At 58.1% G+C, this 23,754-nt stretch overlaps 2 protein-coding genes across 2 annotated transcripts; one reads left to right on the top strand and one right to left on the bottom strand.

The window, feature by feature from the left end:
• Positions 1-5,153: 5,153 nt before the first annotated feature.
• HRH3 (histamine receptor H3) lies at positions 5,154-8,469 on the top strand. The gene is made up of 3 exons (XM_016203268.2): positions 5,154-5,406; positions 6,315-6,481; positions 7,546-8,469. The coding sequence occupies exons 1-3, from the start codon at positions 5,154-5,156 to the stop codon at positions 8,467-8,469; spliced, it is 1,344 nt and encodes a 447-aa protein (XP_016058754.2).
• A 4,275-nt stretch (positions 8,470-12,744) lies between these two features.
• On the bottom strand, positions 12,745-23,381 carry MTG2 (mitochondrial ribosome associated GTPase 2). The gene is made up of 7 exons (XM_087819213.1): positions 23,266-23,381; positions 18,375-18,572; positions 17,052-17,199; positions 15,851-15,966; positions 15,060-15,278; positions 14,682-14,820; positions 12,745-13,967 (listed from the first exon to the last, which is right to left on the bottom strand). The coding sequence occupies exons 2-7, from the start codon at positions 18,564-18,566 to the stop codon at positions 13,573-13,575; spliced, it is 1,209 nt and encodes a 402-aa protein (XP_087675339.1). The 5' UTR covers positions 18,567-18,572; positions 23,266-23,381; the 3' UTR covers positions 12,745-13,572.
• Positions 23,382-23,754: the final 373 nt, after the last annotated feature.

Below are 23,754 nucleotides of genomic sequence, written 5' to 3'. Positions count from 1 at the left end.
GTGGGGGGAGAAAGGAGAGGAAGGGGAGGGGAAGGGGAGGGGAAAAGGAGAGGAAGGGGGGGAGGGAAAGGAGGAGGGGAGGGGGAGGGAAAGCGGGAGGGGAGGGGGAGAAGAGGAGAGGGGAGGGGGAGGGGAAGGGGGAGGGGAGGGGAAAGGGAAGAGGAGGGGAGGGGAGGGGAGGGGGAGGGGAGGGGAAAGGGGGAGGGGAGGGGGAAGGGAAGGGGAGGGGAGGGGAAAGGGGGAGGGGAGGGGGAAGGGAAGGGGAAAGGGGGAGGGGAGGGAAAGGGGGAGGGGAGGGGAAAGGGAGGGGAGGGGGAGGAAAAGGGGAATGACAGGGGAAAGGGGAGGGGAGGAGGAGGGGAGGGGGAGGGAAGGAAAAGAGGAGGGAAAGGGGAGGGGAGGAGGAGGGCAGACTGTGGGCACCTCCGTGAAAGGCTGGGCCAGCCCAGCAGTAGCCACGGAGCAGAGAATGGCCATAGAGGAGTAACACATGGAGCCAGCACACTGCCATCCCCACTGGAAGGGACATCTGCGCAGCGCACCTCCACACGCAGCGAGCGGCTTCTTTCGCCTGCCCATGGAGGCTCCTGCAGGGATGCCCCAGCCTCTTTTCCTGGGGGTAGACGCAGAAGACAGGGGCTTGAGGCCCTTTCTTAGCCAGTGCTCGTCCCCTCCCTCCTCCACTCTCCAGCAGACGCCCCACCTCTGCTGTCACCACTGCAGGTCCTGGGGGCCCCACCTGGGACATGACCCCTGCCCTCATTCCTTTGGGGCCTGAGTGCTGGTTACTGTTTTGTCTCAGACTGTGGGAGCTGCACAACCCTCTCACAGCCACAGTCACTCAGGGCGCACTGTGGCGCCAAGGGGACCCTGATGCCACACATGGACCTTGCCTCCTCTTGCTGATGGGAACAATCAGCACCAACAGAAACAGAATCATGACTCTTGCCTGCTGCTCCCTGGGCCCGAGGGGCTCAAAATGCCCCGGAGGCAGCAGTAGTTGAGTTCAAGGAGACCCTTCCCTGTGCCCTGGGGAGAGTGTGCTCCTCGGGGAGGGGACCTTTAACCCTGCAGAGCCCAGAGGGGTGGAGGCACAATTTCCCCAGCGGGTCACTGGGAGGGAGGAGCCTCCACTTGGGCCCTGGGCGCTCACGTTCTTCTTGGAGATGCGGTCTGTGTGCGGATCTTTCAGGACGCACCCGGCAGGGTGCTGCCCATCTTCAGCCTGAGCCCTTGGGAGGCTGCTCCTGTGCCCTGTGAGGCAAGCAGCTCCAGGACAGTGTGGCAGCAGCACAGCCCTGCGGCCTCGTCTGGGAAGTGGGCCCGGGCGGGGTGCGGTCTGCACAGGATTCCACACCTGTGGATCAGGCCTCCATAAGCCCCTGGATGGTGCTGCAGCCTCTGTGGGCAGGGGTCAAGCCCACACCTGAGCAAATATGTGAGGCCTGCCCAGCACAGAAGGGCCCGGTGTGGTCAACTCGCCAACAGGTGGCGGTTTCTTCCCCTGGAAAACGTGCTGTATTTGGGGCTCAGGAGGTCTGGGTGGCTGGCGAGGCCGACATTCAGAGGTGCAGTAGCTAGAACAACCTGGGGAGGTGGGGGTCCACGCTCCTGGTCCCTGCATGGCCTCAGCGCGACCACCTCATGCCTGTTCTGGGTGGCCTGTGTCAGGGGCTCGCTAAACCACCTCTTCCGGATGGATGCCTCCTGGTGGGTGTTTGCATGTGATATGAGGGCCTTCATGCTGGGGCCACAATCACACATCCATCCACATGGTTCCAGCCCCAAATCCCTGTCTCCACCAGGTCCTTGTCCCTCCAGGCCCTGACCAGCCCTCCAAAACATTGGCCACTTTACTGCCCACACAAGGTACAAGACCAGGAGCTTGAAGTCCCAACCACTGGGAAGATAAGTCCTTTGCCTCATCTCCAGCTCAGCAGCAGACCCCAAAGGCACTGCCACCAGGGGCTGTCAGCTCACTGCACCCCACATGGAAGGCTCTCTCTCGAAGGGAAAGCTGAGTGGCACATCCAGCCCTGGGCCTGGCGCTCTCCTCCCCAGCGTTGCTTCCTTCTTCCCGGCCAGCACTTAGAGCCTGCACATGCGATCCTTATGACTGCATTGGAGGCCTCGCTGTGTCACAATGACAGCAGGGGGCCTGATGTTTAGTGGACGCTCACTAAGACCTGTGGATGGATGAATGGACGGATGGATCACTCTCTCCTGGGTGAGGGTTTGCAGGCTTTGGTTTTGTTAGTTGGCTAGGGTTCGTGTGAATGGGGCATTTTCCCAATGGCATCCTTGTTGGACTGAACATAATTGCACCCCAAATGCCGGCTTTTTCAACAATAGAGAAACCAGAGCCCCAGGCCACTCCCTCTGTTTGGGAGTCTGAGTGAGCAGAGAGTAGGGGACTGTCCTCTACCCCAACCCTCAGCCAGCCTTTGCCAGGGTCCCCCACCATCCTGGTGTCTGAACACTGACTCCTCAGGACAGATGCCCCAGGCAAGATGCACTGTGGCAGGCACATAGGGACCTGCCTTATTCACCGGGAATTCCCTTGACAGGGTTTGGCCTGACCTAGAGGACACTAGGCTCCAAGGGTTGATGCATTTGCTGGCTTCAGGGGCCTTGACCTCAGGACTTCACCAGGAGTGTGGCCAGTAAGAGAGGGGCACCTGGCCTTTGGTGGTGGTGTCTGGCTCTGTACAGGGCTCACGGGTCCTACCCACCTCATAGGGTGAATAGGGGGCTAATGAGGTCATGCATGTAAGTGCCGTGAGGGGGCGCTCACCACGTGGGCCACTGCCACCCTGAAACCTGAGCCAACCCTGTCACTTCCTCTCCCAAACACCTAGATTTACAGAGGAAGATGGTCTCACAGCTGGGTTGCCCAGTGCTTGGGTCTGACTGAGCCCATTCCCCACTCCAGCTGCTGTGGGGTGAGAGGCCACCAGGGAAAGCTACGGAAAACTGATAGCCACAAAATAGCTGAGGCTTTAAAGGGGCCGCCGCTACACAGGCTCCCCCTTTTCTCAGTTCTCCATCCTGGATGGTAAGCAACACATTCTCCTCCACTGAGACTGGGGAGGGGCTCTCAGCCGAGGAGTGCGAGAGCCAGAACTCCCTGCCCCAACCCCCACTCAACTCCCTCTGCCAAGGACAGGCCAGGGTGGGGGCCCACAGCCCCAGGTAGCCAGATCCCGCCTCGGGACGGCTGGGGAGGATCAGGGCCTGGTCGAGTCCGTTCTACACGGAGTGCGGGGAACCATGAGCCCTGGCCCAGCACCAAAGGCACAGGGAGGTCTTAGTGATGAGGGTGATGGTGTTCAGCAGCCCTCTCTGACCACTTCAGGAACTCTTTCCCTTGCCTTGTCTCACTCCCAACTAAGTGCCCAGTCCTGGCACAGAGCTGCCCACCAGTCATGTTGGGGTGCAGTGAGGGGGCAGCTGGAGGAGCTCACAGGAAGAGCAGGCTCTGCTGGTGGATGGCAGGGGTACAGCCAGGTGCTCAGGGAAGGCTTGCGGGAGGGCAAGCTGGAGCCCACACCCATGCCCCAGCACAGGCTGCAGGAAGCGTGGAATAGTGGGTCCACTATGGTGAGGGACCAGGGTCTTCTCCCCACAGCTAGTTCTGAAGAGGGGGTAGAGGGAACCCAGCCCCCCACTCCCCAAAGTTTCTGAAGCACCTCTTGGGGCTAGTGGGAGGGGTGGTGGGCAGGATCCAGGAACTGCTGTAAGTACAGGAGTGCCAGTGTGTCCCAGAGCCTGGCGGCCCCGCCCCCCACAGACACGCTCATTCCTGGCATCTCTGAGGCCGATGGCACGAGAGTGGGGAGTCCCTGCTTCCCTCCCCCTCTGGCACTGTACCCGCTGCTGTCGCTGTCTGATGTGTGTGTCTAACTGCCGTTTCGACGCCCCGGAGTGATGCCGGGTGACTGTTTCTGTGGTCTGTGGGTGTCTGTGTATCTGCACGTAGGTGTGTCTGGCTGGCTGGCTGTGAGTGTCTCAAGCTGAATCTGTTTTTGACCCCGTCTATCTGAACGCGCCTCGGGGAGGGGCCCTGCCTTCCTTTGCCTCCCCTCCCCCGCCCTTCCACGGGGCTGACGCGGCCGCGCGGCCTCGGTAGTGCCCCCAGAGCAGGGACCTCTTCTATCCCCGCAGCCGCGAGCGCCCCCCAGGGGGCCGGTTGCTGGGCTCCACGCTGCTGGACGCCCCCCGAGCCCCGGGTGCGGGCACTCCCCTCCCGCGGGCCAGCTGGCCCTCAGCTTTCCTTGTGTAACTCCACGTCCACCTGGACCCTGCGCCGGTGCCGCCCCCGGGAGGCTGAGACCCAGAGTCCCGCGCGGGCGGCGGGGGGGCGCTGTGCCTGGCAGAGCGCGGCTTCTCGGACGCCCCTACGGTCTTTTCTCTTTAAGACGTTCCTGCCTTCAGACCCGCTGGCCCCGCGGATGAATGAGGGGGTCCCGCGGGGCAAGTTGCCCCGAGCGCGGCTGTCCGCGTTCCCCCCGCCCCCACTCCAGGTCCACAGGCATCGGCGCCGACGAGGGCAAGCCACGGGCCACCCGGACCGAGGGCACGGGGCAGGCCGAACGGCCGAAAAGCTGGGTCCTGGGCGCACAGGCGCGCCGGCAGCGGGCGAAACCCCAGGCTCGCCCCGCCGCGGGCCCGGCTCCCCGCCAGCGGCGGCGAACACCCGGCGGGGCTCCGGCTGCCGGCGGGCACGCGGCGCTGTCCGTGGTGCTGCCGGCGCCGGGCGGGGCGGGGGCGGGGCGGGGGCGGGGCGAGGGCCGCAGCCAATGGCGGGGCGCTGCGCCGGGCGGGGGGCGCCGGGGCGCGGGGCTGGGCGCCGGAGCACTGGCGGCGCACCGCGGTGGCCGCACGGGCTCTCCGGCGGCGGCACGGGCTCCGGCTCCGCTCCGTCTGCAGCGGTCGTGCAGCCGGCCCCACTCGGCTTGGAATTCGGCCCCCTCGGCGCCGCCCGCCCCGGCCTCCCTCGGCGCCCGCGGACCATGCGCCGGGCACCCCCCGGGGAACCCGGCCCGGCCGAAAGCCCGCAACCATCAGGCTCCCGGGCCGGCGGCCCTCCTGGCCACCCGGCCGGCGGCCCGCGCCCTGCCCCGCGCCCCGGCGCCGCGTGAGCTGGCGGGGCCATGGAGCGCCCGCCGCCCGACGGGCCGCTGAACGCGTCGGGGACGCTGGCTGGAGAGGCGGCGGCGACGGCGGGCGGGGCGCGCGGCTTCTCCGCAGCCTGGACCGCGGTGCTGGCCGCGCTCATGGCGCTGCTCATTGTGGCCACGGTGCTGGGCAACGCGATGGTCATGCTCGCCTTCGTGGCCGACTCGAGCCTCCGCACCCAGAACAACTTCTTTTTGCTCAACCTCGCCATCTCCGACTTCCTCGTGGGTAAAGCCCCAACCCCCCCGCGTCCTGGAGCGCCTGGCCCGCCAGGCCAGCGGGAACTGGAGGGCGGGACGGGGGAGCCTTTTGTGCCCGCACGCGGCCCAGCGGGGGGCGGGGCGGCGGGGGGCGCGGGCAAAGTTCTTGGCCTCCGCGCCGCGATCGCGGGCTGGGGCGTGAAGCTCCTGGAGAAGGGCCGGGGGCGGGCGCCAGGGGGCGCGAGGCGCGGCGGCCGCGGGTGCGGCGCCGGCTCCTGCGGTAGCCAAACAAAGGCTGCGGCGGACTCCGGACGCGCGGAGGGCGCTGGGGGAAGGCTTGGGGGAGGGGACGTGGGACGGGGTTTTAGAGCCGCGCCGTGGGAGGCGCAGTGGGGAAGGCGGGCTTGGGGTTGGGGGAGATGCTCGCGGGAGAGCGTCTCACGGATCCCCGCGCGGCCGCGGGCTGCGGGGCGGGGCGCGTGGAGGGGCTGGAGCGCCAGACACCTGTTGGGCTGCGGGGAGCGCGGCCGGACGCTCCAGGGGGCTTGGCGGGAGCGGCCACGTGCCCTCCGAGTCAGGAAAAGGCCTTCTTGGTTTCCGAGCTGAAGGGGCGAGACTGCCCAAAGCCGGGGTAGGGCAGGGTCCGGCGGGCCGGAGGAGAGGGAGGAGATGCGTCCTCTCTTTGCGGACTGGGAGGGCTGGACAGAACGACGCCTGGGAAGTACTGACGGACCAAAAGGGTCCTGTACCCGAAGTCCCCCACAGGATCGTCCGCCCTGCACCCACGTCCAGGGGACGCTGGCGGGTCGGGGGCTGGGCTGGGGTCGAAGGCCAGTTCCGGGGCGGAGGGCGTGCCCAGGAGACCGCGCGGGTGGGCGAGAGGCGGTGCCTGCGGCGCCGGCCGGCTGTGGACGCCGTGGCCCTGCTCTCCCACAGGGGCCTTCTGCATTCCGCTGTATGTGCCCTATGTGCTGACGGGCCGCTGGCCTTTCAGCAGGGGCCTCTGCAAGCTGTGGCTGGTCGTGGACTACCTGCTCTGCGCGTCCTCTGTCTTCAACATCGTGCTCATCAGCTACGACCGGTTCCTGTCCGTCACCCGCGCTGTGAGTCCGTGCGGCTGCCGCTCCCACTCCTGGGGGGAGGTGGCCAGGAGTGGCCCCAGGAGGCCCTGGCAGGGGATGGCTGCTTCTGAGTTGTGGGTAGTGCCGGGTGGGTGTGTTCCCTGCTAGCTTCACGCCTGACATGCCAGGCGCTCTATACAGCCAGTGGCCATTTGCTGCTAGTAGACTGGTCCTGGGACAGGTGGGAGGCGCTGTCTGGACCGGGCGTCAGACGTTCCTGAAGAAAGGGTCACTTCTCAGGACAGGTCCAAAGTCTTCGGAGCTGAGGGAGGACCTAAGCCACAGGCCCTCGGTGGTACCCCCTTTCTGTATGTGTGTGTCCGTGTCTGTGTGTCTGTGGGCATCCCAGGAAGACAGGCATCGGCTCCGGCTCCACAAGATCCCCTTGGAGTGAGGGGCCACCATGAGCTGGGGCCCTGGACTACCTGGGCTTCCCATGTCAGCACCTCCTGGGCACAGGCTGGCAGCTGGAGAAGAGGTCTCTCCATGCCTCTTGTCTTCTCCTTGATGGCCTTATCTGGCACCCCAAGGGCCCTATGCTTGGGGGCCACATGTGTCCTGTCTAGAGAGTGTGGAACAGAGTGCAGAGAGCATGGGTTCAGGGCCAGCATGCCTGTGTCGAACCCCAGCTCTGCCCCCTTTAGCTGACCCACCTGGTCTGTCCCTCCCTCCCTGAGCCGTCAGGAAGGAAAGTGGGGAGAATACAGGGGTTGTTGTGAAGATTAAATGAGATGGTACCCAGAAGGTGCCAAGCTCAGAACCAGCATCCTGCAGGTGCTCGAGAGACAGGGACAATGACAAGCTCACAGTGGGGGGATGGTAAGTACACAGCCGGGCCATAGGACAGTGTGAGGTGCTTCAGCCAGCTCAGGACTCCTTGGGGGAGGGGAAGATGGGGGCAAGGGAGAGGAGGGAGAGGCATCCCTGCCAGGCAACAGGCCAGAGGCTGCCAGGAGCTCCCAGGCCCATAATTCTGGCTGCAGCTGGTAGCAGCTGGCGGGCCTGGGCACATCCCCTTCCCTCCTGACCCAGCATGTCCACGGCAGGTCTCTTACCGGGCCCAGCAGAGCAACACGCGGCGGGCGGTGTGGAAGATGGTGCTGGTGTGGGTGCTGGCCTTCCTGCTGTACGGGCCGGCCATCCTGAGCTGGGAGTACCTGTCGGGCAGCAGCTCCATCCCCGAGGGCCACTGCTACGCGGAGTTCTTCTACAACTGGTACTTCCTCATCACGGCCTCCACGCTCGAGTTCTTCACGCCCTTCCTCAGCGTCACCTTCTTCAACCTCAGCATCTACCTGAACATCCAGAAGCGCACCCGCGAACGGCTAGACGGGGTCCGCGAGGCCTTCGGCCCAGAGCCCCCACCCGAAGCCCAGCCCTCTCCGCAAGCCGTGCGTGGCTGCTGGGGCTGCTGGCAGAAGGGGCGGGGGGAGGCCATGCCACTGCACAGGTACAGGGCCAGGGTTGGCAAGGCAGCCCCTGGCACCCAGGCAGGGGAGGCGGCCTTGGGGGGCAGTGGTGGGGGCACCGTGGACTCACCCACCTCCAGCTCGGGGAGCTCCTCTCGGGGCACAGAGCGGCCTCGCTCACTCAAGAGGGGCTCCAAGCCATCTGCGTCCTCAGCGTCACTGGAGAAGCGCATGAAGATGGTGTCCCAGGGTATCACCCAGCGCTTTCGGCTGTCACGGGACAAGAAGGTGGCCAAGTCACTGGCTGTCATTGTGAGCATCTTTGGGTTTTGCTGGGCCCCGTACACACTCCTGATGATCATCCGGGCCGCCTGCCATGGCCACTGCATCCCAGACTACTGGTATGAGACGTCCTTCTGGCTGCTGTGGGCCAACTCGGCAGTCAACCCGGTCCTCTACCCTCTGTGCCACTACAGCTTTCGCCGCGCCTTCACCAAGCTGCTCTGCCCCCACAAGCTCAAAGTCCAGCCCCACAGCTCCCTGGAGCACTGCTGGAAGTGAGCTGCCCTCCACAGCCACTCCGCGCCCTTGTTCCCTGGGCAGCCGCCTCCCGGGTGCGAGCCACACCCTGTCTTCGGCCCACACTATGGGCTATGGTGGCCTCTCTTAGATCACCTGCCTGCAATAGAGGCAGCTTGGAGGGCTGGCCGAGGGGCTCTTGCTGCCCGAACTGGCATGTGGTGCCCACCCTTTGCACAGTTACTGCTTGGTGTTTTTCCCACAGCAAGCGCTTGGTGTGTGCTCCAGGCTTCCTGACCCAGCAGTCTGCCCCTGCACGTGTGCACACCTGCACACACCTGCACACCTTCCCTTGCTCCAGACATACCTGGGCCACTAGCTCTGCTGCCGTCTGCCCCCTGCTTAAGCCTGGGCCCTCTTTCCTCCAACTCTCTGCCCTCAAAGTGCCAACAGCTTGCTGCTGTTCTCTGCTTTTCCCTTTTGGGTGTTTCAGGAAGACAAGAAGAAAACACATCTGTGAACTCGATGTTCCTTGGATGTTTAATCAAGAGAGACAAGATTGCAGAGGAGCTCAGAGCAGGATTGGCAGGTGGGGGCTCCCACGCCCTCTCTCCTCATGCTGCTGTTTCCGGCTGAGCTATGCCAGCTGCTTCTGCCCACCCTGCCCCCAGCTTGGGTGCTGGGCCCAACTGGTGGCTCTGAGAGTGGCCAAAACTTGGGTGCCTGTTTGGTCCGTAGGCTGCCATCCCACCCCCTCTGTTCAACCAGCGTTTCCTGGGGCTGATGGGGCAGAGGGCCTCAGCCCTGCCCTGAGGGTCCCGAGGCTCTCAGGGTAGTCAGAGGGGACCAGGCTCGGGTGCCTAGTGGAGGGGCTGCTTAGCCACATCCACTTACCACATGGGTGCCCTGCATGCTCCGCTCCCACCATGCTAGCCCTGCAGACTCTGAGGTCCATAGTAAAGTGTATTTTTTTATTGGTGCTGATCCCTGAGGACTTTGTGTGTGTGGGGGGCTTCAGTGCGGCCCTAGGGAGACACAAGACCACCCCGTGGACGTGAGGCACAGGCCTGCTCCTCCCCCGGCCTCAGTGTTTTCTTCCAAGTGGGGGGACTGTGGTGGGGAGAAAAGAGCAGCCTGGTCTGAACACCAGGGTTTAATCCTAGTAAAAGGCAAGTGCCTGGCAGTGCCCTACCTGCTGGACCCCACCACCTGCTCAGGGGGAACTCACTCCAGCCTAAGAATCCACCCGTGGCCCCACCTGACGCCGCCTGCCTGCCTCCAGGACGAAATTCTCATCTTTCTTGGCCATGATCTTCCATCTGGGGAGCTTTGGGGGGGGCGGGGGGGGCTGGAGTTCAGCCTGAAGGGTGGAGGGGAGGGTGAGCAGAGGGAGGGGTGGCATCTCTGGCAGAGGAGTCCTCTTGCACAAAGGCCTGGAGGCAGGACTGAGGGTGCCAATGAAGAGGACCTGACATGATCCCAGTGGGTTCTGCAGAGGGACAGACTCTGGCCTCACACCAAGAAACAGGGCAAGACCAGCTCAACTCTGGTGATCAGACGCAGGTGGGTGGGAAGCCTCGAGGGCCCAACCTTGCCGACAGCCTCTCCTCTGTCCCCACAGTGCTGGCCCTGCCTCCTACTACTTCTGCCCACAGTCTGTCTTCCCACGAAGAGACTGTTACAGCCAATGCCATGGTCCCATGGCCTTTCTAGGGTGAGAGGCAGGTCGGTGCAGACCCTCTGCGGTGGGGGCCTTCCTAGGTCAACAATTCCTCCTCCCGCAGACATCGTGTCACCCAGCTGTATTGCACTTTTATTTCCCAGGAATCCCAGGAAACTTCCTCCAGACTCCTCAGCTGGCACCCACCCCCTCACTCACTCTCCCTGTACCTTGGGGACCCCTCTGGTCCAGGCAGGCCCCTCCCTAGTGACCAGAGAAAGGGGCTCCCCTGCAGGATGGTGCTGTCGTGAGCAGAGGCTGGAGAGGGCTGCAGGGGAAGGTGGTGCAGGGACAGTGGACACCACCATCTGCGGAGCCCAGAGCTCAGGAAAGCCCCTGCAGGTAGCTCTGGAGGCCCTGTGGTGCTCCTGCAGACTAGCCATTGGCCACTCTGCTGACCCTGCACTACCTAGCCTGAGCCCCCCCCCCCCCTCGGCCCTCTGTCCTGCAGCCCAGGGCCCAGGCCATTGGAGCCAGGACAGAGGGCCGTTCTCCATTCACCACAGTGGTGGCAGCGCAGGGGGCCACCTCCGTGCAGACACCTTCATGCCGACAGCACAGCCAGAGCCCTCCCCGCCCCTCCACCCAGCCCTGCTAAATGGCTACACATTGGAGGGTAAAAGCACAGGCTTTCAAGCGATTTTGCCTCCAATCTCTGGAAAGTGCTTCTCCGGCTCCTGCACGGGGATGGAGAGAAGAGTCACAGAGCCAAAGAAGCAACTGGGCCTGGCCCAGCAGTAAGCAAACATGCCAGAGGCCTTTCTCCTGAATCCCACACTGGGCCAGGGACAAAGCCATCCACCCACTGCCCCCTACCCCATGGGTGTTTATTGAGCACCTACTGTGTGCCAGGCCAGCTGCTAGGAGGCACATAAACAAACAGCTGGCAGGTAAATGGGGCCACTCCCGTGGTGTTGGGGCTGCAGGGCAGTAGACCCAGGGGAGGGGGTGGCCCAGTTCATAAGCCAACCAGCCTCTGGAGGAGCTGCCATCTCATTCATTCCACTCTTTGGGCAGGGTAGAGGGCTTCCTGAGAGGCACAGGCTGGGAAGGAGCAACACTGGGGACTCAGCCACAAAACTCTGCCATGCAACCCCCCTCTGCCACCTCGGTGCTGTGGATGGCCTGGCTCCCAGCAGGGTCACCTGCCAGCCTACCCTGTAGCCAGGCTGGTAGGGCCGAGGGCCAGCCCTCAAGGTGGAGGCTGCAAGGTCTTCCTAACTGGGCCCCTCAGGCTGGCACTGGCTGCAGGTGCCCTGGTGCTAGTTCAGGAGATGCCCCGGGAACAGCTGTGGGCACATGATAGGTGAGGGTCCTCCCCAGCCTAGAATAAAGACCCTATGCTCTTAGGGGGCCCAGCAGGCATCCCCTGATCTTTTCAAAACAGGCCCGGTTAATCAACAATCCTTTTGGGGAGCAGGGACATGACCGGGGAGGGCTGGGCTTGCCCCGGCAGGGATGCTGGGGCCCTGAGACATTGGGGACCCACTACCTCCCTGCATCACCCATCCCAGCCTGACCCTCATGACTGGGCTTGGGGTGCAAAGAATCTTTCCACCAACACGGCAGCACACCACATCCTTGAAGCCACCCCACAAGAAGTACTCACTCTTTCCACTATCAGACACAAGAACTGGGGCTCCAGAGATGGGTTGACACACTCACACCCCACATTCAGCAGTCGGTGGGGCCAGGACTCCACCTGCCCACTCCACTAGGTTCCCCCCTGGGCGCCACGGGGCCAGCGGCATGTGAGCTGGTCCCCACAGCATTGTGCCCTTGGGGGGACCATCTCAGTGCTCCCAGGATGGGGAACAGAGTGTATCCTGAGGCATGTCCCAGGAGGGCTCCTGGGAGCCTAGGGACCGGACCTCGGTCCTATTGGGCTGACGGGAGGATGCTGCCCCCAGGAAGGCAGGCATTGTGTCCAGAGCTAGTGCTCCAGTTTGAAGTTTGTCAGACAAATCTCAGAGGGGCACAAAATTATCCTTCAAAAGAGAAAACGGCTGAACAGCTTCAGGGCAGATGATTCTCGCGGAAATGGCTGGAAGGGTGGCAGTGGGGACGGGAGTTGAGACAGCATAGGATGGCATTTCTGGATTGAGTGACTTGGCACCCACCACTTACCTTTTGTAAATATCTTCCAACTAAACGAAACCCGGACACAACTAACACCAGCCACCCTTCACTCCATTCTACACACCTGTCTCCCATTCCCTGGGTGAGGTCCTGAGGCTGCAGGGACACAGGCGGAAACAGGACAGAGACCCTGCCCTATGGGTGTTTCTGGGGGCGAGGCAGAGTGTGTGTGGCAGGGTGCAGCCACTGAGAGGAAAGGCCTTGGACATGGCGTCCTGTGGAAGCCTCTGTGGGCCCAAGCAGTGAGCGGATTCAGACACCACCTCTGCTGTAAAACATGGTACCCATGGTGCCGCACAAGGACAGGGAAGGGCTTATGTTCCAGATGCAGGCTCGAACCCCATTTGCAGGTGCTGACCACCTTGAGAAGGACCCCTGTGGCTAACCCCCTGGGCCCGGGCCCATCTCCTGTTTCCTCCCATCACCCCACTTCCTCCCTGAAGGGCCCTCAGGGAAAGTCAGAAGCATCAGACTTTTATTTGGGGAAACTGGTTGTAGAGTAGTCTGTTGAACAAGTGAGTGGGCAGCAGCGCACGGTCCTCACTGGGACCCCTGCAGTCAGCAGGGCGGGGTGGCTTCCAGAGCACCCAGCCTCTTAGCTGCCATCACTCAGAACACAGAATTGTCCTGAACTAGCTGGCCTGTTCTCTGCACTGACCAGAGGCTGGTGACTGGTGCAGGTCCAGCAGTCTCTTTGGTCCCTGAAGTGACAGTGCAGTGGGGACCTAGCCCATGTCGGCAAAGACATGGCCCCGCATCTCCTCTCGGAGTCCAGCCACCCTGAGCTCAGTTAATAACTCGCAGATGAGCGTCAGAAGCTGTGTCCCTGGACCGGATATTGGGTGCATTCAGTCGTGAAGCCGACGCCACGTTCAGCTCCCAGAACTTGGAGAGGTCTGGGGACAACAGGGGAGGCACCTCACTGCTCAGACAGCATCTGAGCAGAGAGTGGTGCCTGCAGATGCCGCCTAACCCCAGTCACTCTGTGGGGCATGGTGACAACTGAGGACCCGCAGATCCACCTGTGACAGCTGCTCATATGCAGGCTGGCACTTAGGAATCGGACTGGTGCCTTTGGCTCTGGTGCCGTTGTAGTCTCCCGGCACACGTGGCAGCCTAGTTCCCTACTACTCAGGGCACTAATTACAGGGGGGAGCCCACCTCAGCGTGCCAGAGAGCAGGCTGCTGGTGCAGGAACACCAGGAGCAGGCTGCCAGGGAGTTGCAGGGTGGCCCAAGCTGAGCAGGAAGGCGCTACTTGCAGCTCCAACCATGAAGAGCCGCGTGCTACCACCTGAGTGGCTGGCGGCCCTGGGCCAGCTCGGTGGCCACGTGCTGGTCATGCAGCTCCTTGATGCGCAGCAGCAGCTCCTCCAGGTTCTCACCAGTGACCGCGGACAGGGCGATGGCCTTCCTGCCCAGGTGAGCCTGCAGTGCGGGCAGGTTGGCTCGCGCCTGAGGGAGGTCGATCTTATTGGCAACAACAACGTGGGGTCGCTCAGACAGGCCTGGCTTGTACTTTTCCAGCTCGTACTTCAGGTCCTCGATTTGGGTCCAGGGCTCTGGCACCGCCAGGTCCACCACGAACAGGAGGAAGCCACAGCGCTCTATGTGCCTCAGGAAGGCCAGCCCCAGGCCCCGGTTCTGGTGCGCACCTCGGATGATGCCTGGCACATCGGCCACTGCAGGAGACAGAGCAGGGGCCCATTCTGCGAGGTTTAAGACTTTCCTTTGAAGGAACACCTTAAACCCAAGTCGCATGCATCACTGCTTGGTGACTCAGGCCCACTGCCACTGAGGCATTTTGGCTTTGAGTTTCACAAAGCCTGAAAATATTTGGGTGACAGGCACAGTGACAGATCTGTCTAATAAGGAATATTTATTCACTGGAATTACACACTCATCTTTCTGGTTTCAAAAATTATTTTAAGGGGGGGAACCAGTTTCCTGTAACCCATTAATAATTTGATTACTGGTAGACGTTATCACAGAGTACTTGGTGCCATATAAACAGCGCTACCTACCAGCAGGTTTGCTATTTTTAATAAGTATGTTATCTTCTGGGAAAAGTTTCCTTCTCTCAGAACGGTACCAAGAAAGCTTTAAAATCACACATGGTCTCTGTGACTGGCCCTGCCGAGTTCCCAAGATGAAAGACAGTAAAGGCAGCAGGAAGGAACAACCTCCTCAGGTTAGAAATTTACATTCCAGTCCCTAGCTGAACCCACAGACACCAGGCACAGGGTGGGAAGGAAATGTAAACCCTAAGGAGGCGACAGAACCACAGCTGTTACTCTGGGAAGAGCAATGCTGTGGGTCAGACAGGAGGCCGTGGGCCAACGGGCCCAGCTGCCCACCTCATTTACCCCACCTCTGAGAGGATCCTGGAAGTCTACCTGCTACCTGTTGGTGGTCCTCATAGTGCACAGTGCCCACATGGGGGTTCAAGGTTGTGAATGGGTAGGCGGCCACAGCGGGCTTCGCATTGGAAATGGCCCGGAGAAGCGAGGACTTGCCTGCATTGGGGAATCCGACCTGCAAGACAGGGGATGTGCTGCCATTTCCTCCGTGTGGGACAGACCAAGATCAGGGTGAGTCTCAGGATCGCGAACCACACAGGTGAGGGCACAGCTCCCATTTGAGGCCACAGGATGCCAACCGGAGAAAGGTGAGCCACTCCTTTCCTTAGGCCAGTGGCATGTCCCACCACCAGAAACCGGTTTTCCACAGCTCAGTGCTACCTCCTCCCACCTGGGGCTTTTGGTGACACCCACCATGCCAGCGTGGGCCACGGTCTTGAGCTCCAGGAAGAGTTCTCGCTCCTGCCCGGGCTCCCCCGGGGTGCAGGTAACGGGTGCACGGTTATCGTTGGCCAGGAAAAAGCGGTTGCCCTTTCCTCCTGCCCCGCCCAAAGCAGCGACATACTCATCTCCCAGGCACGACAGGTCAGCCACGACTTCGTTTCCCTCCTTCACTAAAGTGCCCAGGGGAACCTGAAAAATAATGCAGCATTTGTTGGTTGACAGGGGAGCATGAAGATAGTGGAGAGACTAGGTGTGTTTTCCCAGTTTTGGAGGGGAGTGTGTGCGTGGGTACAGCAAGGTGCCCCTCTATAGAGCCACAGGGCTCCAGAAGAAAGGTCCCAGCCCTCCAAGGATTTCATGGGGTGATGACACCCCTGTGAACTGCATGGAAGGCTTTTCAAACTGTTTCTAACAGACTAGGTGAACTGAAACATCAGAATGCTGAGCTAACCTGAGAACAGTAACCTCCGAGCTCAGAGAGCCAGAGAGGGTGGGGACAGAAGGCGGCTCCTGGGCCCAGATGAGATTAACAGGGGACCCTGCGGGTTCTCTCTTTGTAAAATGTAATGATTTTGTGATTTTTTTGAACTGGTCACACACAAACATGGTATAAAATCAGTATGAAGTCTGAGCCAGGGTTTGCTCTGTGGGAGATGGCTGCATGGTTCAGGCCACGGGCCTCCTGTGGACCACAGCACAGAACCTGAGGAGCCTGAAGGTCTAGACTTGAAGACAGGATGGGCTCTGCAGCTGGGGCTTACCCGGACATAGAGGAGAGCGCCACTCCGCCCAAAGCAGTTTTTCCTGCCACCGTCTTCTCCATCAAAGCCCTGGTACTGGGACAGGACTGAGGACAGTGACTTGACTTGCCGGTCAACTAAAAAAAGTGAGAGCGAGAACCTTCATGTTCCTTTGTGTTAAAAACAAAAATCTGCTCCGCTTGGGCTCAGAGGATGAGCATCGACCCATCAACCTGGGGGTAATGGTTCAATTCCTAGTCAGGGCACATGCCCGGGTGGTGGGCTTGATCCCCATTAGGGGTATGTAGGAGGCAGCCTATCAATGATTCTCTTTCATCATTGATGTTTCTATATCTCCCTCTCCCTTCTTCTTCCTGAAATCGATAAAGACATATTAAGAAAAAAATCAGCTGCATACTGCATTCCTTTTGTCCAGTTTAGGAACACTAGGAATGTACATGGAGACAGAAGTTACTAAAGTAGCAACATGCTATTTTAAAAAGCTATAAATTCTTATTTTAAAAATACTACAGTTTCTGAAAAATTGTAAATTACCCATAATGTCATTAATTTAAAAATAATTGCCCTAGTTGAGTTGGCTCAGTGTTAGAGTGTCAGCCTTCAGACTGAACGGTCTTGGGTTCAATTCCAGTCAGGGGCAGGTACCTCAGTTGCAGGCTCGATCCCTGGCCCTGGTCAGGGTGCATGTGGGAGGCAACCAATTGATGTCTCTCTCATATCAATGTTTCTCTCTCTCCCTCTCTCTCTGAAAAGAGATGGAAAAAATGTCCTTGGGTGAGGATTAAAAAAAAAAATTGCTACACTTTATTATGTTGTGAATGTTTATAATTTAAAAATAGCTATATTTTACTGCTGGGGTATTTACCCACTTTTCAGTTTACTGAGCATCTGTGCTCAAAACGTGCTGAGTAATCAATACCCTCTAGACACTTACTGAGACAGTAAAACACACTTACCCTCTGACTATCTTACTGTAATGTCAGGTTTCCCGACACTAAGGTATCTCTGTAATTAATAAGAACAACCCACTATCGAAGCTGGGCTTTGCCACATTACTTAGATGTGGGTACTCACAGAATTTAGTAAGGAAAACGCATCCATTTTTGGATTCCCACTCCTGTTAGGATAAGAAGGCAGAAACGTTCTGTCCCAACATGAGCGGACACAGCAATCTTGCCCAAGCTGCCCCCAGGGCACCTGCCTCTCAGGATAACATGGCCACCGTTGCCTCCGTCGCCACCATCAGGGCCCCCGAACTCCTTCCGGGGCTCGCTATGGAAGCAGCTCACCCCATCGCCTCCACGTCCCCCTCGGACAAGCACCCGGCGATGGTCCACAAAATGCCTTTTCTGCAGAGAGCACAGTGCCCAGCTCATCATTAATGCCACAGTCCTCTAAGAGCCAAGTGGCCCTTTAAACACACATTCCTACCTACAGTGGTCTTTAAAATTAGATGTTAATGATGTTACTATCCATAACCTCTCCTAAAACGCAAATGTAAAAAACAGTTCCCAGCAAATGTGAAACACACTCAGTGACAGGCTCAACATGTCCAGCTTGAGGAAACAGGGTTTAGAAAACACTCCTGCAACAAAGCGTCTTTCCAGCTTTTTTCAAACAGAAACGGGTTACTGAAGGGTGTTTTCTGCAGACTGACTGAATAGGGCTCGTTTGTAAACATAGCGAAGCAGACAGAGCCCCTTATTGGAGGGCAAGTCTCTCTCCAGGTCCCCAAGGGAGCAACAATCCAGCTAAAGAATGGAAACAAAGCAGGTTACTGTTTAATAGTTATTTGCACACCCAAGTTCAGCTACCTGAGAAGCCAGGGTCATCCTGTCCCAGGACCCAGCCTGCTTCCTACGCTATGTGCAAGGACAGACTGGCCAGTACCGGGCCCCTCCACCCACTACCTACTCATACGCAGATCTTTTTTTTAAGAAAACATAAATATTTTAAGATTCTTTGGCACCACCACATGGAAAAAACCATAAATTACTATTTTTAAAAACTCAATATATAACTTCATCGTATGCCAACATCATCAAAATCCACCTGATGGGGAAAGCAGGCTGAGGAGCAGAGTGGAGGGTAAAGCCAAGCTCCACTTCCACAGGCGGGGCAGACAGTGCTATGGAAATTGCTCTGCCCCTTGGCGGTGTCCCCACAGGAAGCTCTGCTGACCAGGAACCCTGCTTAGGAAGAAACGAGGTGAGGCTTAAATACGGCTTCTCTTGAATTTAAGTAAAGCTCACTCGTGTTGTACATAAGTTAGGAACATCTGTGACACAGGCGGAAGGCTCACAGGCCGCAGGGAAAGAGTCTCGTTGTTACCTCTAGCCCCTTCTCTTCGAGGGCTAGTTTCTACAAGAGCTCAGGCCTCCCTTTCATTTCATCATTTTCAAGACCTACCTGTGCCCCTCCGAGAACATAATCAGGGTAAATGAAGACATGATAACCAGAACTCAAGACAAGGTCCTGTGAGAGGGAAGCTGCGGACAAGTTCCTTCCCGGTTAGAAGTCTCACCAGTTTTTTCTCGGAGAGCAGTTTCTTTCTGGAAGGTTCCTTGGCGCAGTCTGCACAGCCAAGTGAGAGCAGCTTGGGGAAAGCATGCTGCAGGAGGAGCCGGCCTAGGACTGCCTGTGGGGACAGAGTCCAGCGCCCCAGGCCCTCAAATGCACCTCGCTGTCCCGCTGAGAAAAGCCTCGAAGGTATCATGATTCCCTAACAAAAGTAAAATTGGCAAAATGAGGTTCCTGGTTTCATGTGAACATCAAACAAACCAAAATCTCCATATATATGTTCTTGAAACAAGTAAACTAATGCCTGTGACTTTTCCCCATCATCCACCACACTGGACCCTGAGTCATGAGGAGTTACCTGTCCCGTTGGCCTACATGCTACCTGAGGGCGAGATTTGTGTACACAGGGTTTATCATTAAACCTCCCTTGACCCTGGAAACATTCCTCCAGGGAATGTCAACTATGGGCTAAATGGAACTATCACAAAGGAAATCAGAGCCTCAAATCAAAATTCCTGAAGAATGAAAGCACCAGTTTACTCAAACACTGCACTGTTATCTTGTGCAGTTTAAATGTCAAACTGGAGATGGAAGAGCTCTTCCGAACAGTGCATAGGTAGAAGAAATCAACAGAAAAGTTACAAAATATCCTGACCTGAGTGATCATGAATGACACTACAACATAGCAAAGCTTATGGGATGCAGCTAACTGAGCGCTCAGGGAGAACTCACAGTCACCTGCCTCTATCCACGGGGGACACAGGGGACACGTGTCAAGACCCCCTGGATAGTAATGAACCCTACAGATACTATGTTTCTTCCTATAGTACATACCTGCGATAAAGTTCAATGAATAGATTAGACACAGTAAGGGATTAACAATAAGATGAACCATTGTAACGACATGCTGTAATAAGTCATGTGATGGTGGTGTCTCTCTCTGTGACACCGAGGCAGCTACTGAGTGACTAACTGGCAGGGCATGGAGTGTGGAGACGCTGGACAAAGGGACAGTTCACGTCTCGGGTGGGATGGAAAGGGACGGCAGCAAGAGGTCTCATCACACTGCTCAGAACTGCGTGTGATTTAAAGTTATGAATTGCTTATTTCTGAAATTTTCCATTTAACATTTCTAATGTTACCTGACTGCAGGTAACTGAAACCACGGAAAGTGAAACTGTGGGTCAGGGGGAGCAAGCGTAGCCATAAATGCTTCTGTTAGTAAAGAAGAAAGATAAAAGCTCAGTGACGTGAGGTTCCAAGTCCAGAAACCAGGAAAAGAGCAGAGAACACAGAAGGAAGGAAACAATGGAGGGTAGAGGTGGACCTAACAGGTAAGTGGCAACAGATACCGCAGTGTAGCCCAGACACATGCGGGAGCCAGGGGAGATGCTGGTCACGTGGTGAGCAAGCAGCAGAGACAGGGTGGTTAAGCTGCGAGACAAGGAGCACTTGGGTGGCCGCAGCCACCACGGAGATGAGGCTCTGCCTGCAGTCCCAGAGGGCGCGGGCCCTGCTGACATGTGACTTTGGGCTTCTAGCCTCCAGAGCAGCGAGGGGATAGACGCCTGTGGTTTTAAGCCGCCAGTCTGTGGTTATCCAGCTACCCTACGAAGCTAAGACCACGCCCAGCTCAACAACTGATGGAATGATTTGCTTATGCTTGTTTCTTGTAAATGGGGACATAACCGGCACTTAACCTTGCAGGATTGTGAGAATTAAGCGAATTAATGGTGTGAAGCCTAATAAACAGTAAGTGCTTAAAAAAAAAAAAAAAAAAAAAAGGAAGGAAGCAAAAGCAGAGCGGACAAACTTCTCACTAGAGGGGTCAAGAAAGGACACAGCCCTGGCCAGTGTGGCTCAGTAGATAGAGTTGGTGGAGCAGGGTCGCAGGGTCGATTCCCGATCAAGGGCGGGTGCCTGGGTTTTAGGTTTGCTTCCTGCCCCTGGTGGGCATGTGCGGGAGGCAACCAGTGGATGTGTCTCTCGCTCCATGCCCCCCCTTTCACTCTCTGAAAAGCAACATCCTCAGGTGAAGATTAACAAAAGAATAAAAATAAATAAAAGGAGAGGAAGAGAGCACAATCACAAGGCTGGGAGCACAAACAGCCACCCCACAAGCCCTGCAGGCACAGGGCCAGAGGACCCAGGCGGCCTGCCGCCACCTCATCGAGCTCCTAAAAGAAGCACTTACCACAGAGACACAAGGAGAAAGAAACGGAACCACAAAGAAGAGATAGGAAACCTCCACCACCCGCAACCACTAAGGGGCTAAACTTGATGAATTTGAAAAGAATGTTCTCAAAAGAAAACTCCAGGCTCAGGCTGCTTTGATGGCAAATTCTGTCAAACATTCCAGGGAAAAGGAACAGGAATCTCACGTGCACCTCTCCAAGAGACAGGACTCGAGCCGCACCAAACCAAGTCATGAGGCCAGAGGAGTCCCAGGACCCAGATCTGATATCATGGGGAAGGGATCAGGTCCCCATGACCCTCATGAATATAGAGGCAGACGATCCTGACAAAGCTGTGTCCAAATGTGTCAGGCACTTCACACCCGAGGACCAAGCAGGGTGACCCCTGGGACACAAGGTGTCATCAGCAATCAGATCCCACACGGGCCGTCACCCCCATCTGACAAAAGTCACACCCACTGATAAGTAGGGAAATGAAGCATGACTGGGACTAGAAGGGGACATCATCAACCTGACAGAGGCCACAGCCGACACCATGCTGACTGGGGAAGGACGGAACTGCTGCCTGGGGATGGAAAGGCAAGGATGCCTTGCCCACCACTTCTATGCAACACTGTCTTTTAGACACTACAATAAAGAAATTTTTTTTTAAAAAAAGGAGAGACAAAATGTAGGTCTGATTGTTTCCATAGAAATCTACAAAACCTGATTAGAATTAATCAGTGAACTGAGCAAGGTTGCAGGTTACAAGGTTAATACACAAAAATCAATTGTATTCTTATATACGAACAGCAAACAACTGCATTGGCAGTAACATGGGATGGGCAGAGGTGGAGTGTGAAAGTAGGTGGTTAAGGAAAATAAAAAACAACTCCCAATAACCAACACCCAGCTAAGCCCACTGGGAGCAACGCCATCCCTGCCAAGGTGTTGGAAACTAAGCTTCCCTGCCCTGGCAACACGAAACCTGAAGGTGGACCGCAGAGGAGGTGATCAGTGGCAAAGCCAACCAGGCCTGACCTCTCTGCCTGGCCTAATTTGGAGTACTTCTCCCCTTTCAATTTCTGGTTGGAAAACCCACTGACCTTGTACCTGCCAGGTAAGCTATTCATCTGTATCTCACACTGTTACATGGTCTTCATTTTCCTTCTAATGCAGTACCTGGCTGTCCAATAAGGTACCCACTAGCCACGTGTGACTACTAAGTTTAAATCAATTAAAATTTTTAAAAATGTAAAAACTCAGTTGCTCACTCACCTAAGCCACATTCCAAGCACTCACAGCCACATGTGGCCAGTGGGTACCAAACTAAACAGGATAGATGGGAATGTGTCTGCCACCACAGAAAGTGCTACTGGACAGCACTAGTCTACCCTGGTGGTTTACAATGTACAAATTCAGAACAGTGAACTCAAACTCCTCTCGTTTACTGGGCCAGGTGACTGGAGTACAAAAGGCAAGACTGTGAAAGCACTGGGGACAGACATCCTGGGATGGGGCTTTAGAAAGACTGGAGAGCCAGGTGGCAAGGGCTACACTTTAGACATTGCTACTTTGTTCCATCAAGTGTCAAGCTCAGTTCTACTGGGCTATGGGAATTATTATTTGCCAGGAACCTCTGCTAAAACCTCATATGGAAATTTTTATATTTACTCCTTACAACAACTGTGTAAGGGGGCAGTAGTGCATGCGGTGTATTTTGTTTGCTTTTCCAGACCCACTTTAGACCTCGCTACTTCAAGGGAGTGCCCTGCCTGACTCCCCTTAGCTACCTCTGGCAGAGACTAAAGGGAGGAGCAGGAGGCCAGGAGGGTGACCTCCCTGTCCCCCTCGAATCCCTAGACTGAAGGGGAGCCCTCTTTGCACTGCTGTCCTCTGTTACTGACCCTCCCCTTATGCTGGTGTGGAAGCAACTCCACTGTAGCTGCTCCAGGTCCAAACACCACCTCTACCATTTCCCTACAATCTCCCTTTAAAAACTCTCCTTGCCCTGGCCGGTGTGGCTCAGCGGTAGAGCACAGGCCGGCACAAGGGTCTCCAGTTTGATTCTCGGCCCACGGCGTGCATCTGTGTTGGTTTGTTCCCCCATGTAGGAGGCAACCAGTGATGTCTCTCTCTTACATCCATGTTTCTCTCTCCCCCCACCTCCCTCCCTTCCACTCTCTCCAAAAAATCAATGGAAAAAATATCCTTCCGTGAGGATTAACAAAACCAACAAACAAACAAACGAAAAAACCCTCCTTAAACTACTCTGTGATAGGGCCACGATTCCTCACCCTTACATCGCTTATGCCCGTTTTGAAGCAGGGAGGCTGAGGCTAGGGGCTAGGAGGCTTGCCGAAGGCGCACGTGCCCTCTGGCCCTGCTGGCGGGCGCGGGCCTGGGCTTCGCCCCCAGGCGGGGCTGCCCACAGCCCCGGGCAGCGCCGAGGGACCAGCGCTGCGCTGCTGAACTGCTGTGTTCTCCCCTAAAACACGTCCGAGTGCGCCTGCGCGGGAAAGGGTCACGGCCCGCCCCCCGTGGGGCCCGCGGCCGGCGTCGGCTGTGGGCTGAGGGCCCGGCCCGAGTCCCGCAGGCGGCCCGGCGGCGCCGCGGGAGGCAGCCGGCCGACGTCTCCCGCACACCCCCGAAAAGCGGTGGGTAAACATCCTTGGGTGAGGGTTAAAAAGAAATTAGAAAACAAAACTGGTGTGTGCTTACGTCTTCCTGCGCCTCTAACGGCGATGAACCACCCGCGAGAACGTTGAGCGCTTAGGTCAAAGGCCCGAGCGCCCGGGACCCGGGTGCAGCCCCGGGCGAAGCAGCGCGCGCGGGGGGCGGGCCGGCGGGTCGCTCGTGCGCGCTCCGCCGGGCGCCCGGCCACTTCCCAGGGCCCACGCCCGCGGGGACCGTCCCGCTACACGAGGGACGGGGCGGCGGGTCGCCAGGTCCGTGCCGCTGGCCCCTATTCCGAGCCCCTGCCCCCTCCCAGGTTCCCCGAGGCCCTGGTTCCCTCGCCCACACTCACCTACTGGGAAGGGCACATCACTTCCGGGGCTCGGCCGCCGCGGCGGCTCATTACTTCCGGGGCCGGTGCAGGCCGCGCCTGCGCAGGGTATCGCCCGGGCGCATGTGCGGAAGGCTGCCCAAGCTCAGCCCGCTGCGGACTCTGCGCGGCGACAGCTCGACCGCGCGGGGCCGGGGACCGGG

Source organism: Miniopterus natalensis, chromosome 7 (genome assembly GCF_054644295.1).
Source record: "Miniopterus natalensis isolate mMinNat1 chromosome 7, mMinNat1.hap1, whole genome shotgun sequence".
NCBI classification, from domain to species: Eukaryota; Metazoa; Chordata; class Mammalia; order Chiroptera; family Miniopteridae; genus Miniopterus; species Miniopterus natalensis.
The sequence above is the reverse complement of the archived record's forward strand: the minus strand, read 5'-3'. Positions and strand labels throughout refer to the sequence as shown.

Coding starts and splice junctions, on each gene's coding strand:
- MTG2 (XM_087819213.1), bottom strand. CDS start 18,566: ATGATACCTTCGAGGCTTTTCTCAGCGGGACAGCGAGGTGCATTTGAG. Junction 15,967..17,051: donor TGGCCATGTTATCCTGAGAG/GCAGGTGCCCTG, acceptor CACTTTTTTTAG/TTGACCGGCAAGTCAAGTCA. Junction 13,968..14,681: donor GGACCACCAACAGGTAGCAG/GTAGACTTCCAG, acceptor TGTCTCCTGCAG/TGGCCGATGTGCCAGGCATC.
- HRH3 (XM_016203268.2), top strand. CDS start 5,154: ATGGAGCGCCCGCCGCCCGACGGGCCGCTGAACGCGTCGGGGACGCTG. Junction 5,407..6,314: donor CATCTCCGACTTCCTCGTGG/GTAAAGCCCCAA, acceptor GCTCTCCCACAG/GGGCCTTCTGCATTCCGCTG. Junction 6,482..7,545: donor TCCTGTCCGTCACCCGCGCT/GTGAGTCCGTGC, acceptor TGTCCACGGCAG/GTCTCTTACCGGGCCCAGCA.